The sequence below is a fragment of the Oryx dammah genome, unplaced genomic scaffold (genome assembly GCF_014754425.2).
Source record: "Oryx dammah isolate SB20612 unplaced genomic scaffold, SCBI_Odam_1.1 HiC_scaffold_28, whole genome shotgun sequence".
NCBI lineage: Eukaryota > Metazoa > Chordata > Mammalia > Artiodactyla > Bovidae > Oryx > Oryx dammah.
Genome location: NW_024070212.1, coordinates 113593119 through 113611297, shown reverse-complemented (window position 1 = coordinate 113611297; position 18179 = coordinate 113593119). Strand labels below are relative to the sequence as shown.

General features: G+C 47.6%; 1 protein-coding gene across 3 annotated transcripts in view; it reads left to right on the top strand.

Annotated features, from left to right (window-relative positions):
* The window catches only part of IQCA1 (IQ motif containing with AAA domain 1), a 186156-nt gene extending 171160 nt beyond the window's left edge, over nt 1-14996 (top strand). For 2 of the 3 annotated variants that reach the window (XM_040231828.1, XM_040231830.1), the window contains 3 exons: nt 1894-2071; nt 8284-8522; nt 14434-14996. In XM_040231828.1, the coding sequence (XP_040087762.1) occupies nt 1894-2071; nt 8284-8522; nt 14434-14559 (543 nt within the window). In that variant the 3' untranslated portion in view covers nt 14560-14996. Of the gene's footprint in view, nt 1-1893; nt 2072-8283; nt 8523-10736; nt 11309-14433 lie in introns of those variants that run through there. The other variant, XM_040231829.1, reaches the window with a different exon arrangement.
* Nucleotides 14997-18179: the final 3183 nt, after the last annotated feature.

The following is an 18179-nucleotide window of genomic DNA, read 5'->3' as shown; positions in this document are numbered from 1 at the left end:
TCCAAGGAGTGTCTTTTAATTTCATGGCTGCAATGACCGTCTGCAGTGATTTTGGAGCCCAGAAAAATAAAGTCAGCCATAACATAATATAATAGTAATAGATATTTTAAGTCTCCTTTGCAGCTCTCAATTGCTGTAGGCCCTACACAGGAAGGGAATTGGCGGGTCAGCGGGAGCAAGACCCCCGGCACATCCCCTTGAGAGACAGCCCCCCCCCACCAGAGTAGGGGAAGGAGCAACGTTCTGGAGTCACGGCCTCCGTGCTGGCAGCCAGGGTCATGCTCGTGAACTCTGAGCAGGTCTCCAGACTGCCTCATGCCTCAGGCCCGCATCTCTCTGGTGAGGGTGGGAACAAGCCCCTCTGGTGGGCTGCCTGTGAGGATTAGGTGAGAGAGTCTGCGCCAGGCACAGAGCAAGGGCCCTGGAGCGCTGCGGTCGGCGCCCCCAGTGCTGTGCATGCAGCTGGGTGTAAGAAGCGATGAGCAAGGCAGGCGGGCACGGAAGTGCAGCTGCCCTGTCCTATGGTCAAGGCAAGCCCCAACCCAGGGCCTGCTTGCAGCTGAAGTTCCTGCAGCTTCCCACTGGACCGTGCTCCTAAGGGCCCCTCGGCCAGGGTAGTGCTCCTCCTCAGCCTCTTATGGTCTTTTCCCTGTGCCCCGTGAAACCAGGCCCTCCTGCCAGGCACACGGAGGAAGGAAGGAGAGACTCAGCCCTGGGTCCCCCTGCTTGGCCAACAGCCCCTCCTCTCCCCTCCCCCAGCTGGCACCCACCCTGAGGGCTGCACGCCAACCCCTCACCCTCCAGCCCTCTGCCCAGCAGGCTGGCCGTCCCCCAGCACACAGTGGCCTTGTCCTGAAAGCCCTGCAAGCTATACACAGCTCTGGCACCCCCATACCCGCTGGGCCTCCAGCACCCTCCACCGTTCGCTTTTATTCCCGAGGATGGAATTTATCACACGCTCCCTCCCTTCCCTAGGCGTCCCCAGCCCCTTCCTGCAGACTGGCATACAGGGTTGTCTCTCAGCCCGAGGGTGCAGGACTCACAGGGACAAACCTCAGGTGGCCTCATCTCCGTAGAGGAGCTCACAGGTGCTGGGGGGCCGATTCCGGGAAACTCCCAGCATAGGTGAGATCTTTAGCTCCGTGTCTAAGTTGTCCCTGAGCCAAAGGGGAGCGAAAGAGGCACAGATTATGCTTGGGCATCTCTGTGGAGGCTCCCCACCACCCCTCACTGCTTCCTCTCCTCTTGCTGCCCTGGTTGAAGGCCCATGCGTTGCCATGGCAATGTGGCCAAATCTGCTCACCACCAACCCCAGGCCGGAAGTCCTCCTCCCTCCAGGGCCTCACGTCTTGCTCCTGACCCTCAATTAGTGTGGAGGCTCTACTGCAATAAGGCAGCTTTGGACTACATTCAGACTGCTTCAGAGAGAAGTGGTGTCACACTCCATGTCACGAGGTGTTTTCAGACCTGAGATCCGGGACATCAGATCCGCATCAACAAAGGAAATCTTGAGTTCACCTGCAAAACAGCTCGGAGGAACGCACCAGAACCCATTGTCAACCCCAGGCAGCTTCCTTCCGCTTGGAAATCCCCCCATTTCCCACGCTTACGGCTAAGATGCTAGAACGTTCGGTCAGGTGCTTCCCTCCTTCCCCCTGTCCAAATCTGAGCACCGGATTTGAGGAAAGGAAGGGCCAGCAATTCAGACCACACCAACCAGGAACCACGTCCTGAGACCTGGCCCAGGATACACTCTAGGAAAGTATGTCCAGCAGCCCTGAAAGCACATTAGTAAGGGCATCCCACAGTGCATCCGAGGATGAATTTTCTTTAGCTCTTAATTCTTTTTTCTACATGTGGGCTCATTTTTTTTTTCCTCTCTGTTTCTCCCAGATGGAACCTAAGCGCCTGAAAAAGCAGCTTCCCAAAATGCTAAAACTCCTGAAGCCAGACGACAGGATTCTAATTGTGGGGACCACAAAGCGACCTTTTGATGCGGAACTTCAACCTTTCTGCAAAGCTTACCAAAAAATTATTTTGGTTCCCAGACCAGACTACGCTTCCAGATACGGCAAGTACCACTCACCCCTTCCCGTGTGCAGCCAGCGAGGCTGGGCCACCCGCGACGGCCGTGCTGTCCTGTGGGCCGGGAGGGTGGCCTTCACCCGGGAGCATCACAAGGGGGCCTGAGGCCCAGCGTGCCAGGGTCACCCAGGCTCGAGCCATAAACGCAAATCCCAGGTCAGAAAAGCAAAGCGTACACCTCTGTTCTGTTGCTAACATGATCGTCTTTCCCTGGACAAAAAGAAACTGGACGGGGTTATTATTTTGAGCCCCGGGGGAGACAGAAGCCTCGAGGGTGTGAATTTTTCCTCCGACAGGTGGACTCAGGCCCCTCATTTTGTCCCCGTGGTGGTGCTGCCTTTCTCATCCAGCAGCATTTCCTTTCACGAGGTCGATTTTTTTTTTTCCCAATCTTAAAGTATTAGTTCAGGAAAACATTGATTGACTTATACAATAGCTTACTTTTTTCCTTTTTTTTTTTTTTTCTTGAACAGACAGATTCAAAATCCACGTTTTTGGAAATCTATTGTTAACGGGGACCCGTACCAACCAGGGACCCTGGGAGACAGGGCAGTGAAATGGGGAAGAAGGGTGAGATGTGGGCTTTGAGCAGACCTGGGTCTGATCCCAGCTTGGCCCCTGGATCACTGATGACCTTGACAAGGTGGCTGACCTTCTGAGCCTCCCCGCTCTCTCACCTGTAACGTAGGAGAACCGTGGAGTTTGCAGGGCAGTGGTGACCCTTCTGTGAGATGGTTGGAATGCCCAGCACCGTCCCAGCCCCCCAAGAGCACGGGTGGTGGTGGAGGAGGAGGGGGAATAAGGTGCTGATGGTTGTCGTGGAGGAGGAGGGTGTCCACGGCTGGGCGGTAGATGGCTCAGGAGCTGGCAGTGGTGCTGATGGGGTCTCCACGTCTCCTGCTGTGTGACAGCCCTCCCCAGGGGCTGGAAACAACAACCTATGCCTCTCGTGGTTCTGAGGGGCCACTGGGTTCAGCTGGGGCTTCCCTCCCCCCAAGGTGTTTCATGACGGCGACTGGAGCTTCAGTTCATCTGAAGCCTGGATAGGCGTGGACATCCAAGATCATCCAAGAGGTGGTGATGGTGGTGCTGGTGTCTGAAACGGTGGTGATGGTGACTGCAGTCTGAGGATGGTGGTCATGACTGCAGCCTGGGGGTGAAGGAGATGCTGGCGGTCACGGTGGTGGTGGCAACAGAGGAGGTGGAGCTAGCGCTGACTCAGCAGCAATGGTTAACACCGATGATAGTAATAAAATCTACTCGGTCAGACTTGGTTTCTGTTAACCCTTCACAATAGCATCACCAGAACAGAGAGGCTGTGTGGTCCTTTCTGGTTGTTCTTAAGCTCCTGGCTAATGTGATTTGCTGAAAGAACAGCCCTTTATTCCCCATACATGAAAATCTCTTAGCTTATTAGCCACTCAGCTTGCAACACGCACTCATTTCTGTCTCCATAAACTGTGGTCCTGACTTCATAAGTCAGTGTTATATACAAAGCACTGGGAGACTTTGGATGCAGTTATTTCTCCATCATCTTGGGGCTTCTCTGACTTCTGGGGCCTGCAAGCCCTCCACTGGGTCCTCTGCAGCCAACCAGCACCAAAGGGAGAAAAAGATCCTATAAATGATCTCTCAGGAGATTTTAGGAACCAGACCCAGATGGGGCCCACAGCACTTCTACCCACGTTGGCCGGAATGACTTACATGATCTCAGGTTCAAGGGGACGGGGCTGTGTAGATTTGCTCAGGGGGTGGGTGGGCACCAGCATTCTCTGCCCACCGTGAGTCACTGCAGAGGACTCCTCGCTCCCAGCTTCATCAGAGCCTCCCCAGCTCTTGTTAGCATCTCTCCTCCCTGTCTCTCTCTGTGTGTCTGTCTCTCTCTCTCTCTCTGCATTGTATATATATTTTAAGCTATCTTAATGGAATAAAGTAGTGTATTATTAATTTTCAGGAGCTAGAACGTTATTCTTGACTTTGGATTCAGTAGTTTCCACTGTTTGACAAAACCAGAGGCCCTTTAAAAATGGAGCTATTGATGTCTAACGAGGACAATTGTGTTCTTTTGATGAAGTGCCAGGCCTCTAAAGGGACTCAGATTGTGTGACAGATTCCAGCCTGAACCCCCTCCCGCAGCCACGTGGGACAGGAGGAGGAAGCGTCCCTTCACCTGTGAGCAGATGATGAACCCGCAGCAGCAGCTGTCTTAGGCTCAGGGCTCTGTCCGCTCAGCCACATGCGTCTCACATATTTCTTTGCTGGTGGGTGATTTGTTGAGGCCGCCATTCTTGCCAACATCATAAACACTGCCTGTTTCCTCCAGTGACCTTGAAGTTATCATAGCCACACTGACTGGGACATCTATCTTAAAGAAAGACTATTCCTGTCTTTGCAGTGATCAAAAATGGTCTCTCACAGCCCGTAAAGCCTGGCCTGCAAATTCATAACTTGGGCCCTTGCTTGTCCATCTGTTTGCAGGCAGCAGAGCGCTGGAGGTGTGTGGAACAATCACCATTCAACTTCTGAAATTCCTCCAGGCAGGGAGGAGGCAGGTGACAGGGCTGAGAAGCTAAGGGTAGATCAGCCGGAGGAAACACAGTCCTTAAGGTTTACCAAATATAATTCAATATCTACCTCCTTTCCCAAAATCAAGCTGTTTCCTTCAAAATGTCTCTGCAAAGAAAATCCACCCCCCTTCCCGGTTGATGAATGCCGTGTCTAGTCCCCAGAAATCCCTTTGGGCTTCCATCTCTCCACGTTCCTAATGCTCTACCTCCTGCCTCTCTTCCCTGGGGTCTGTTCCACTAATAACCCAATCCATCACAGGCTCCCCACCCTGGACCCAGTGTCTGCTCGGAGGAGTCCAGCTCGTGTCTTTCGATTTTTCTGGAATTCTAGACTGCAGAGGCCAGAAGCGCATCCAAATCGTATTATTCACCCTCGTGTGCTTGTGCAAGACCCCAGATGAATTTTAAGAGATGGTGCCCTCTCAACCAGCAGTCAGGATGCAAGCAATTTGGAATGGCAAAAGCAGAATTGTTGTTGTTCAGTTGCTCAGTCGTGTCTGACTCCTTGTGACCCCATGGACTGCAGCACGCCAGTCTTCCCTGTCCATCACCAACTCCCAGAGCTTGCTCAAACCCATATCCATTGAGTCGGTGATGCCATCCAACCATCTCATCCTCTGCTGCCTTCTTCTCCTCCTGCTTTCAATCTTTCCCAGCATCAGGGTCTTTTCCAATGAGTCAGTTCTTCACAGGGGACCCAAAGACCAGATTCCTTTCAGCTCTAAAGAAGGGGAAGGGGATGTAGATTAGCCTGAAGAACTGAGAAGCCCTCTGCATCCACGAGAGGAAAATGAAATACAGCACTGGGTGCAAAGAGCCCCTTGGCTGCCCTCGGCCCTCGAGACTGAAGCTGTTCTAGGTCCCAGTCTGGGTGTTTTCTGGCCCCTCAGCTTCAGGGGTTATCACCTGTGCCATAAGACACGTTCACTTCTTAGCTTCCAAGTCACCTCTCAGACCTGTTTGCACAGTTTTTAGATGTTGTGAATGTGGACAAGACAGACTAGATCCCAAGGGGTGGTGTGATCTGGTGGTTGTTGTTGCTGTGTATTTTTACCACGGGTTATGTTTTCTGATGTGTGACAGTTGTATTTAGATAAGGGTAATCGTTGCCTGTTCCAGGGTCTTTACACAAATATGCTTAGAAATACTCTAGTTTATTTTGTGTTAGCTTTTATATCAATCATTGATGTTTTAGTGAGCGTTAGTAAACTTTGGTACAAAATGCAATGTTGTTGCTGTTAAGTCACTCAGTCATGTCTGACTCTTTGCAATCCCATGGACTCCCACGAGGCTCCTCTATCCATGGGATTCTCCAGGCAGGAATCCTGGAGTGCACTGCCATCTCCTTCTACAGAGGGTCTTCCCCACCCAGCGATTGAACCCATGTCTCCTTCATTGGCAGGCGGGTTCTTTACCACTGAGCCACCTGGGATGCCCCACAAAATGGAATGACTAACAGTAATTACAGAAATAACAGTAATAAAGCTATAGAAAACAAGACGCCCACCATATATCAGAACGGTTTCTTCCAATTGCTTTCTATACTTTCTTGTCCTTATTTCTCACAGAAGCCTAAGAATTAAATCTTTCTACTCCTATTTTTACAGGTAACCTTAAGATGACTTCAAGTTTAAATAAACTCCTCAAGGAAGAAGCAGTGTAGATGCAGGGGGCAGATGTTGCTTTAGGTCAGGTTGGGGGCCCCTGTAGCCCTTGCAGGCTTCACTGTGGTCCTCAAGCCTCAACGGCTAACCTTCCACAGCTAGAAGACACCTCAGGCCCCATGGTAACATATCTCCCTTCCCAGCAACTCAGCTCACCTTGGAGCCAAGGATCCCCCACCAAGCAGGACAGAGAAATAACTTGAGACCCCAAAACCAGACTCTCTGGTGTGGGTCCTAGTTATGTCCCAAGTCGTTCTATTCCTTGACAGTCATTGGAGCTTTTCATTTCACCTGGTATTTAGAGGCCAAAGTATTTGGATGATGTAGTCATTCCACACACCTGACCATGCTCAGATCATACCAGAATCTTCTTTATTAAAAAACTGTCTCTAACCTTCCTCAAAGAAGGTCATGTCTCTTTGGAGACATTTAGCCCAGCCTTTGCCATGCCAGGGCTGGCTCTGAGATGGACAGTCCCTTCCTCACTGTCTGGACAGAACTAACACATCACAGTTCAGTTCAGCTCAGTTCAGTTGCTCAGTCGTGTCCAACTGTTTGCAACCTCATGGACCGCAGCATGCCAGGCCTCCCTGTCCATCACCAACTCCCGAAGCTTGCTCAAGCTCACGTCCATCGAGTCAGTGATGCCCTCCAACCGTCTCATCCTCTGTCATCCCCTTCTTCTCCTGCCTTCAATCTTTCCCTGCATCAGGGTCTTTTCCAAGGAGTCAGTTCTTCACATCAGATGGCCAAAGGATTGGAGTTTCAGCTTCAACATCAGTCCTTCCAATGAACACTCAGGACTGGTCTCCTATAGGATGGACTGATTGGATCTCCTTGCAGTCCAAGGGACTCTCAAGAGTCTTCTCCAACACCACAGTCCAAAAGCATCAATTCTTCGGTGCTCAGCTTTCGTTATGGTCCAACTCTCACATCCATACATGACTACTGGAAAAACATATCACAGCGGGTCTCAATTTATTTCCGTAGAATCTCTCTTACAGAATGGATGCAGTGTTCAAAGTGTTATGTCTCGAATGTTGTGTGGGAGACCATCCTGTGTCTAAGGTTGAGAAGCACCAGGGATTTTTTCTTAATTCGTGTTCACAGCATGTCCTAAGTGGAATCTCCCGGTTACCCAAGCTCCCACCATCCCAGACAGCAACAGGGCACCATGTGGTAGATCTGTTCATCTGTGCGTGTTTGCCATGGTTGGGGGCGGAGAGTCTGGCTCTGCTCAAAGGACGTGTTCTGCAGTGGCGTATGCCTAACAGGAACCAAGCCCTGCAAAGCTGATGGAAATCGGACTGTGTGTTGCAATCCTACACGTATAAATTACATATGAAATGACCTTTGTAACTCAAACAAGTCAAACTCCTACTTAACCAAACACCATAAATTTCCAGTTTTGGAAGATTTTGAACATCTTTGAAGGCATCACCCTAAAACTCTACTGACCTTTTTAAAAAATTTATGATTGGAGTGTAATTGCTTTATAAGGTTGTGTTGCTTTCTGCTGTACGAAGTGGCTGCTAAATGTATACCTATATCCCCTCCCTCTTGGACCTCCTTCCCACCCCTCCCCTCCCCACCCCTCCCCTCTATGTCATCGCAGAGCACCCCGCGGAGTTCACCGTGCTGTACAGCTGCTTCCTGCTAGCAGTCTGTTGTATTAATACACAGAAAGTGTATACTGACCCTTATTAAATGTTTTTTTGTCAATTCACAAAAGACTCAGGGATTTGTAGAACTCAGGGCCATCGATGCGCATGCCTTGTGAGTGAAAACTGACTTGAGGCAAAGCATTTGGTTCTTTGGCCCCATGCTCATTTGAATTACAAATTGGAGCAGACCCGCATGCTCTCCTTTCTTGGTGAGAGGCAGGTTTGTCTCGGGGACTGGGTTAACCCTGTTTTCTCTTTGCTGACTCTCGTTCTCTGTCTTCGCCATTGTCTTGGACGCAACAGTTCTGTGGAAGGAGATCATTCAGCGACACGGCGGCGTCATCACGGACACCCTGAGTGTCAGTTGCCTGGCGAAGATCACCGACGGCTTCACGCAGGGACACATTGTCCAAGTGGTGAAGGAGGTGCTCACGGAGCGGAGACTCCGGCAGCAGCCCCACAAGCCGCTCACCGCCCTCGAGTTCATCGCCTCTCTCACCAGCATGAATCCGGTCTACCAGGAGGAAGAAGACAGCTTTAAGGTAAATGCAGTGCATGTCTCAGCAACAAAGGCTTGTCACACACGACACCTCCACCCTCCTCTCTCCATGCATTTGGACTCTGCCGTATCCAGTGAAATTTGGAAATGTGAAATTTGGGGTCCACAGTATCTTCTGGCCTTAGCAATAAAGCACGTGTCTTCTAAATCTTAGGAAAGTTGTGATCCGTAACCTTATAAGTGAAAGTGAAAGTCACTCAGTTGTGTCCGACTCTTTGTGACCCCTGGACTATACAGTCCATGGAATTCTCCAGGCCAGAATACTGCAGTGGGTAGCCTTTCCCTGCTCCAGAGGATCTTCCCAACCCAGGGACTGAACCCATGTCTTCCGCATTGCAGGCGGATTCTTTACCAGCTGAGCCACAAAAGAACCTTATAAGAGAACAGTCAAATTGCAGAATTGAGTAGCAGCTTCAAAATTATTGGATTTGTACACATATTGGTTCTCATTGGTTTTTACTTTCACAATTCACATAATGGAACAGGTTTTGCCTGGAGAAAACCATTCCCTAAACAGTGTGCTTCCAGCCAATGCTGGTTTGTCTCATATATGCCTGTGTTCGCTTGTGATAGGAAATCATGAGAAAATTCAACTGGATTTAGTTTTCTAGTTTTTGAACACATTCTGAGATGTTCACAGAATTGTTTTCTTCCAGATCCCTCTGCTATAGGAGGAAAGGAAGCAGCCAAGAGTGGTGTGCCTTCTCCAAGGCACCGTCAGAATTAGCACCCTCACCCACCAAGGCCCAGGCCAGTAGGCGCCCCTCCAAGCCCTTTTCATAGCAGTGAGTGCGGTTGAGTTCTCTTTCTGGACCTGAAGATAGTTTTCTTGGCCAACTAGGAATAAAAAGAAGGGAAACTGTATCCATGAAATTATATCCATCACCATCTTGGCCATTCAGTCACCAGAAAGAGAGTTGGGATTTTCATTCAAACCTCTCATCCCTGATAGCCTGCCTGGGATTAGGAAAATCCCTTCTACAATGGGTCCACCAACTCTAGAAACTGTTTCCACCAACTCTAGAAACTGTTCCCCTTCTGCTTTGCCACTGATGGGTCAATGAAGATGGAAAATAGTCACCACACTGATTCCAAAAATAATGGTCTGCACAAGAGTTGACAGACTTTTTCCTTAAAGGGCCAGATAGTAAATGTTTTAGGCTTCAAAAACTACGTGGTCTCTGTCCCAACTATTTAACTCTACGTCCTGCCTCAAAAGTGTCCAGACACAGTAAATAAATGAATTGGTGTGGCCAGGTGCCAGTGAAACTTTATTTGCAAAAACAGACAACGGACCAACTTTGGCCCATCCAGCCATAGTTTCCTGATCCTTGCTCTAGAAAAGTCAGAAGAAATATTTACAACTCCAAGTTGAAGTTTTTGCCAAGCTTCTGAATTATACTCATTAACTATTTAAACCTTGTTAGTGTTGACTGCAAATATTAATCCTCTTCAAGTGATATATTCTTGTTAGAAATTCCCAGGTTATTTCTCCTTTGTAAAATGATAATGTTCCTCTGCATTTTGAGGAACTAGGTTTAGGTGTTTTCTCTTAGTTGGGTTTTTTTTTACTGTCCGAAATAATCCCTAGAAGCTTTCTACCTGTTACAGGTACTTGAGATCCAGTGACTAGAATCCATCATATTAATCAAAAGAAGGAAATGCTGCCATTTTATAACCTGGGGTGAGAACACATATGTTTCTTGCTCTGCTTCTCATACTCATTTTTGTTGGGGTTTTTTTAACTTCAAACGTTTTAATTTCATATTGGGATATAGCCGGTTAACAATGTTCTGATAGTTTCAGGTGAACAGCAAGGAGACTCAGCCATACAAATACATGGATCTTTTTTCCCCCTAAGCTCCCTTCCCATCCAGGCTGCCACATAATACTGAGCAGAGTTCCATCATGTTCGTTTTTCAAAGGAACTAAATCATTTTACCACCATCATCACTAACCCACCCACCCCATCCATTTCCGCTTCCTGTCTTTACTCCAGGATTCGCACAGCACCTGGCCCTGCTCAGTTCAGTTACCTTGTTGAGTGGCAAATGGATTGAGCAGATGGATAGATGGAATGACATTGCCACTCTTCCAGATAATGAGATTGCATGGCTGTAGATGCTGGTAACCAGGTCTATCATCGTCACCCTGAGAAGCTTCACCTAACTGTGTCAGACTGAGATCTTTCTTATAGGTTCTCCAGACACAGGTACCTGCTCCATGGACGTGATGGAGAACATACTGAATGATAAGAATGTAATAGTCGTAACAGTGTTAGTAAATATTGTTGTGGCTATTAGCCAGGCACTCTATGAATTCAGACCTCACCATTGCTCTATTTTGCAGATGAAGAAACTGGGTTATAGTCAGTTTCAAAGAGGTCTACACCCGAGTCCCTGGAACCTGGAATTTGTCAGGTTACATGGGAAAGGGGAATTCAGGTGGAGTAAGGTTGCTAGTCAGCTGACCTGAAGACAGATCACCCTGAATTATCCTCGTGAGTCAAGGGTACTCATAAAAATTAGAAGAGGGCATCAGAAGAGAAACAGAAAGATGGCCGCGTGAGGATTCACTGGACCTCCAGGTAGCCCGGCGCTGCCGCCCAAAGGTGGAGATGAGGCCACCAGCCAGGAGAGTAGGTGGCCTCTGGAAGCCACAAGAGACAAGGGGACGGATTCTCCCCCGGAGCTCCAGAAAGGAGTACAGCCTGCTGACACCTTGATTTTAGCCCCATGAGACCCATTTTGGACTTCTGACCTACAGAACTGTAAGATATTAAGTGCTTTGTTTTAAGCCACTAAGTGTGTAGCAATGTGCTACAGCAGCCAAAATAAAACAGAACCAGAAAAAGAAAACCGCAAGAGGCGAAATGACTCGTTCCAGGTGACACAGCTTCAAAGGAGCAGAGTTACAGTTCAAACCTTACTCCGAAGCCCGTGCTCCAGGGCGCAGTCCATCCTGTGTCTCAGGAAACTAGGAGTCTGTCACCTTAAATGCTTGGCCACCTCACCTTTCATTGAAAGGCAAGCCAAAGCTAAAAGAAGAATGACAAAATCCCCAAGTGCCAGAAACAAAGATAAATCTCAAACACAGGGACAGTCAGATGCAGGGCATGTAGCATAGAGAGAAATAGAAATAGAAAGCAAAGGGGGTTAGGAGTCGTGGCAGATACAATGACAAAGCTGCCGCCTCTGTGACGAGATCTCTGACACCCCAATATCACCAAGGAGCATCCTGTAAGACTTCTAGGCATCCTGTAAGACTCGGTTCTGAATGTGGGTCTAGAGAGCACATGGAAGCAACTTCAGTACTGCTCAGGAACGGAGGCATCATGAGAGAGAGAGAGGCCAAGACAAATCTGAAAATCAAAATTCCAAAACATTTCAGAAAATCTAGGGCTGAGTACAATCTTCAGACAAAAATGATTAAAAGATAGTAGTTTAAATGAAAATCTAATTACATTAGATTTTAATCCATTATGTTAGATTATATTAATATAATTATATTAGATTAATATAATGAAACCATAACTTCCATTAGAGAAACATACAAAGTTTTGAAACAAAGATGGGCAGAAATGGAGTAAAAATAGATAATTATTTAAAAAAAAAACAGCTTAGAAATGAAAAATATAGTCACTAACATAAACAGTCAAAAAACAAAAGAGATGTGAGCTCTAGACTAGAGATGGTCAAAGAACAGATTAGTGGGACGGAGGATGGTCCTAGGGAGCTCCCTCAGAAAGCAGCACAGAAAAATAAACAGATAAAACCTATAAATGGCAAGTGACAGCCTTTGAAAACATTGGCACCCAGATAATAGTTTTGGAAGAAGAGAGGAAATACCAGAGGAACAATTATTTGAAGAAATACTTGCTAAGAACTTTCTTCAGTTAAAGACATGAATTCTTAGATTAAAAACAAATTCCACATGCCCAGCCGAATAAGTAAAACAGATCTACATCTACGTACATTATTGTCAAACTGAGAACAAGACGACAGGCCAGTCTTATGATACCAGATAACCTGCAGAGAAGTAGTGGGGAAATCAGACGTCTCCTTGGCAACAGTTAGCACCAGAAGAAAGTGAAAGCCTATCTTCAAAGTGCTGAGGAAAAATAACCAGCTGCCTAAAATCTATATCCAGCAAAACTAGCCTCCAGGGGATTCCCAGGAATCAGAGTGGTAAAGAATTCTCCTGGCGATTCAGGAGATGCAAGAGACACAGGTTCAATCCCTGGGTTGGGAAGATCTGCTAGAGGAGGAAATGGTAACCCACTCCAGTATTCTTGTCTGGAGAATCCCGTGGGCAGAGAAGCCTGATGGGCTACAGTCCTTGGGGTCACAAAGAGTCATGACTGAGCACCCAGCACACATACTTACATACAAACCAGCATCCAAGAGATGACAGAAAACACAGACATTTTAAGACACACAAAGACTGAGATAGTGTCCTACTCACACCCCTTCAGAGCACGGCTTGGAAACATCAGATAAAATTGAAGAGGCTCATGACCTACCTACAACCCCAGGAATTCTTCTTCTGGGTGCATGCCCCAGAGAAGCTTTCTAACATAAACTTTCTCATATATACTAAACTTGTGAATTTCAACAGCATTCATAATGACAAAGAATTGAAAATCACCTCTAAGTCCGTCAATAGGAGAACTGATAAATAATGTTTATTATAGTCATTTAAGGGCTTCCCAATGGCTCACTGGGTAAAGAAGCCACTTGCAGTGCAAGAGACACAGGTTCAATCCCTGGGTTGGAAAGATCCCCTGGAGGAGGAAATGGCTTTCTCCTTGGAAGAAAAGCTATAGAAAAGCCTAGACAGCATATTAAATAGCAGAGACATTACCTTGCCGACAAAGGTCCATCTAGTCAAAGCTGTGGTTTTTCCAGTAGTCATGTATGGATGTGAGAGTTATGTACCATAAAGAAAGTTGAGTGCTGAAGAATTGATGCTTTTGAACTGTGGTGTTGGAGAAGACTCTTGAGAGTCCCTTGGACTGCAGGGAGATCCAACCAGTCCATCCTAAAGGAAGTCAGCCTGAATATTCATTGGAAGGACTGATGCTGAAGCTGGAAGCTCCAACACTTTGGCCACCTGATGCAAAGAGCTGACTCATTGGAAAAGACCCTGATACTGGGAAAGATTGAAGGGAGAAGGAGATGGGGACGACAGAGGATGAGATGGTTGGATGGCATCACCAACGCGATGGACATGAGTTTGAGCAAGCTCTAGGAGTTGGTGATGGACATGCAGTCCTGGCATGCTGCAGTCCATGGGGTCACAAACAGTCGGACACAGCTGAGCAACTAAGCATAAGCACAAACAATAGTCATTTAATGAAATATGACTACAGCGTTTGCAAGCCAGAGTGTTTCTCAGACTTCAAATAAAAGTGAAGGTTGAGAAAAACGTCATGACAGGGCCAGTTGTGATTAGTGAGTGCTTTTTGGATCTTTTGGCTCCGGTGTTTCTGTCCTGTTTTCAGCAGTCTCCCTCAGACTGTTTGAAGCCCTCCCAAGGTTCACAGTTGGTCATCTGTCCAGCTGATGGTCTTGTCTGAACCACAGGGAGCTACTCACATTACTGACCAAACCTTGGTAACTTGGGGTTAGAGCAAGACCCCCAGGAAGTCAGGTGACTTAGTGGGAAGGGCTCTTGGTTTGACCTGGCAAGTAGTCTCTCTGTTAATTCTTTAAGGTGAAAGTTTCAAATAGTGTAGAAATATGCAAAACCCACTAAGAAAGAACATACCTTAAAAGCCCAGTGTTGAATGGCTGCTTGCCCCCTTCCTTTCAGCAAGCTTTTCTTTATTTTTAAGGGCATACCAGTGAATTCATGTCATTTTCATATTTTCCTAAACATCTGTTTGATTTCAGAACTGGTATGCCAAGACCCCTATGGGTAAAAAGCGAGCCTTGGCATTAACAGGAGGTAACAAAGAAAATGAAAAGGACAAAGGGAAAAAGGAGAAGAAAGGGAGAAAGGAGAAAAAGAAAAAGTAACGCCTTCTGAGGAGCCGAGGATGCAGGTGTCTCTGACTTGACAGAGGAGACTCACCATTGCCCACCTGAAGACCCGCGTCGATGCCCCACGCCCGTCAGCCCTGCTCCCACCCGGGTCTTCATAGGTTGGCCACCCAGTTAGCTGTCCATAACATCTATTTCTACAGCTTGTAACTGTTTCTTAGCCTATGTAAAGTTTGTATATAACCCAAACTCACTCTTCACATACTCCACAATCTTTCCAAGTTGGACACTTCATCTCAACAGTACTAGTTGCCAGATTTAAATGTTGATAGTTAGAAAATATTCTAATTTGACAACTAGTAAGTTCAGTCTGTCACTGATACTACTAGGTTTTTATTAATTCATGTATACAGTATATTATCTTGCACATATTTTAATAAATTAATTCTTTGCTCTATTCATATGCTTTAAATAATACAATAAAAACTGTTTTTTCTTGAACTGACTCAGTAATTTGGTTGCTAAAGCTAACAAAGGATTTTTAAATTAATGATTTCAATCTTCTGAGTTTAAAGATGGGGAGGCTAGGACCCAAGGTCACAGAGCTAATATTTGGAACCCTGAGGCTGAAGTCGTTGCCTCAATTCCCAGGTGACTGATCTTGGGAAGCACTGGAGCACTGGCAGGCCAACAGCTAGATGAAAAGCACAGCTTGAAAGTGGAGTAGGGACTTCCCCAACCATCCAGTGGCCCCGGGTTCAATCCCTGTTAGGGGACCTAAGGGCCCGTGAGGTGTAGCCAAAAATAAAATGGGATAAGAATTGTAGAAGAGAAATGCTAAACAAAGAAGTAAAAGAAATGCTAAGAAAAAAAAAGAAAGAATACAAAGATGAGGGTCAAAGATAAATTTCAGTTTTGTAAGAACATGAATGGCTACTTGGTAGAAGACAGTAAGTGACCCACTTCCAATCTGTGAGAACACAGAGGAAGGAGACAAGCTGAGGTGGGATAAACTTAATTAAATTTAATTCAAATTAACTGTTGCACAGTTTGGGGCTATGGCACAGAAAGTTCTACAGTCTCCTTCGCTATAGACCCAGCTCCGTCTCCAGGCTTTCCCGAGATTTTCAGTGGGTTAGATCTTTAATGCCCGAAATGGGCAGTGGTTCCCAGACACCTTCCGGCCATCAGCACAGACCCCTCAGCCTGCGTCTGTACAGGACATGGACACAGATTAGGAGAGAAAGAGACAGCCCCAGGCCCACATGCACCGAATCTGCTCTGTACAAACTGGAAAGTCACTGAATCTGTTCTCTCGAACAAACCACTTTTCCAAGTGCACCACCATAGATTCGCCAAAGGAACCCCGACATCAGCCTGTCAGCCTGCTGACCCCTTAACCACCCCAGACCATGTCTGGCCAAGGCTCCAAGAGGCCTGAGGGCTGGACAGACTCCCCACTCTGAGCCCAGAGAGCAAGGAAACCTTCATCTCTCCAGGGTGATCCTCCTCTTTCCATGTGTCATGGGAGCAAACCCTTGGTTTTGACCCCAGACGAGAACTTCAAGGCTCTAGGGTTTGGTGTTCATTGCAAATAATAGAATCTAGGTTATAAAGCCATGAGAATCACTACATCATCGTCCACTGGCCAGCTCATCAAACCATAAGGGATCCATGTTTAATTTATTTTTACATACTATTTGGCCACACCACTCAGCATGCAGGATCCTAGTTCCCAACCAGAGGTCAAACCGGTGATCCATGCAATGGACGTGCAGATTTTTAACCACTGGGCCACCAGAGAAGCCCCACAATCCATGTTTAAAATCCGAGGTCTTCCTGGGAAAATGATGCAGCCATGTGCTACCACCCCTGTTCTTACCTGATGCAGAGAAATGACAGCCTTGACTAATGGGAGGAAAGAACATAAAATCATGCAGAGAGGGCAAGAAGGAAGGGACTGCGGGAAGGAAGGACAAACAGACACTTCTGAGCTGGGGCCTGAGCTGTTCCTGGGCCACGATGTGACAGTTCGCCCCTCCTGAGCACATTCTTAAGTGAAGGAGACAGTCATGAATGTCGTTAACCCTCATTAAGGGAGCTTCTGTGCAATGAAATCTGGCTAAAGTGGAATTAAAGCTCTTGGTGGCTCTGCCCTCAGCCTGCCCTGTTTTTGGACCCGGCACCACTGCGGGCTAACTCAGCATTCCTTTGAGCATGTTCCTGAGGCCGTCAGTCCTTAAACAGACACCTCCGTCCAGAACTAGCAGGATTAGGACACCCTAACGCTGAGGCTTCCCAGGTGGCAAAGATGCTAAAGAACTCACCTGCCAAACAGGAGACATGAGTTCAATCCCTGGGTTGGGAAGATCCCCTAGCAGAGGAAATGGCAACCCACTCCAGTATTCTTGCCTGTGGAAGCCCGGGGACAAAGGAGCCTGGTGGGCTACAGTCCATGGGGCCTCAAAGAGCAGGATATGACTGAGCATGTCTGCAAAGTTCAACTGCACAACGCTCTAGAAACCATTTTTGAGGTTCTTCCTAATGCTCCATCCATGTGTGATATGAAGACAGTAATTGTGGGTGGTGTCACACGGTTATTTCAAAGAGTGACAGTAGCTTCAGCCGCTAATGACTTTAAGGGGCCCAAACTACTTAGAGAAGTGGCTTCTGGTGCCCTTGCAGGTCTGAAGATTTTAAGAGAAGCGTAGATGATACTAACCCACTCCAGTGTTCTTGCCTGGAGAATCCCAGGGATGGGGGAGCCTGGTGGGCTGCTGTCTATGGGGTCGCACAGAGTCGGACACGACTGAAGCGACTTAGCAGCAGCAAATGATACTAACAAGCACAGAGAAACCACAAAAGACCAATGGATTTGAAACCAAGAGGGCAGCTACTTCAGCAGTAAGGTTTGGGAAATCCAAGGGATCTTGACCCAAAATACGTCTCCCTGTACCACTAGGCTTCCCAGGTGGCACTAGTGGGAAAGAACCCACCTGCCAACGCAGGAGGCAGAAGAAGGTTTGATCCCTGCGTGGAGAAGATCCCCTGGAGAAAGAAATGGCAAGCCACTCCAGTATTCTTGCCTGGAGAATCCCATGGACGGGGGCGCCTGGCGGGCTACAGTCCACGGGGTCACAAAGAGTTGGACACGACTGAGCGACTTGGCACCATGCACTGTTAGAATCACTCATTCACTGATGTGTGGTCCCCTTATCCATCCCCAGTCATTAGGAGACATGGTTGCAGCATGCAGGGATGTGGGGTTCATTCTCCAGGTCTATTATTGAGCACCTTCTATGTGCCAAGAGGCTCAAGGGAACTGCTTTGCAGTTCAGAGGGGGAGGGGCCATCAATAAAAGACTTATGTACCGGACGCACGGAGCCAGATCTGAACAAGGGGTGTGGGGACCGGGGCACCCACCCTAAGACTCAGCCTAAGGGATCCAGCCTTAGCAACCATTTCTGGATGGAGAATCTGAGATTCCGTGAGTATATGGCAGGTCTGTCTGATTCCTTAGCTCTTCAAAACGGCTGCACTTACTGCCCATATAACTACCTAAGACAGCGTATTTAGGGCCATGGCACATGGAACGCACTCCCTATGGGTTTATTGCCCTGTAGACATTTCACAGTGCACTTTGCATATTGGGCTT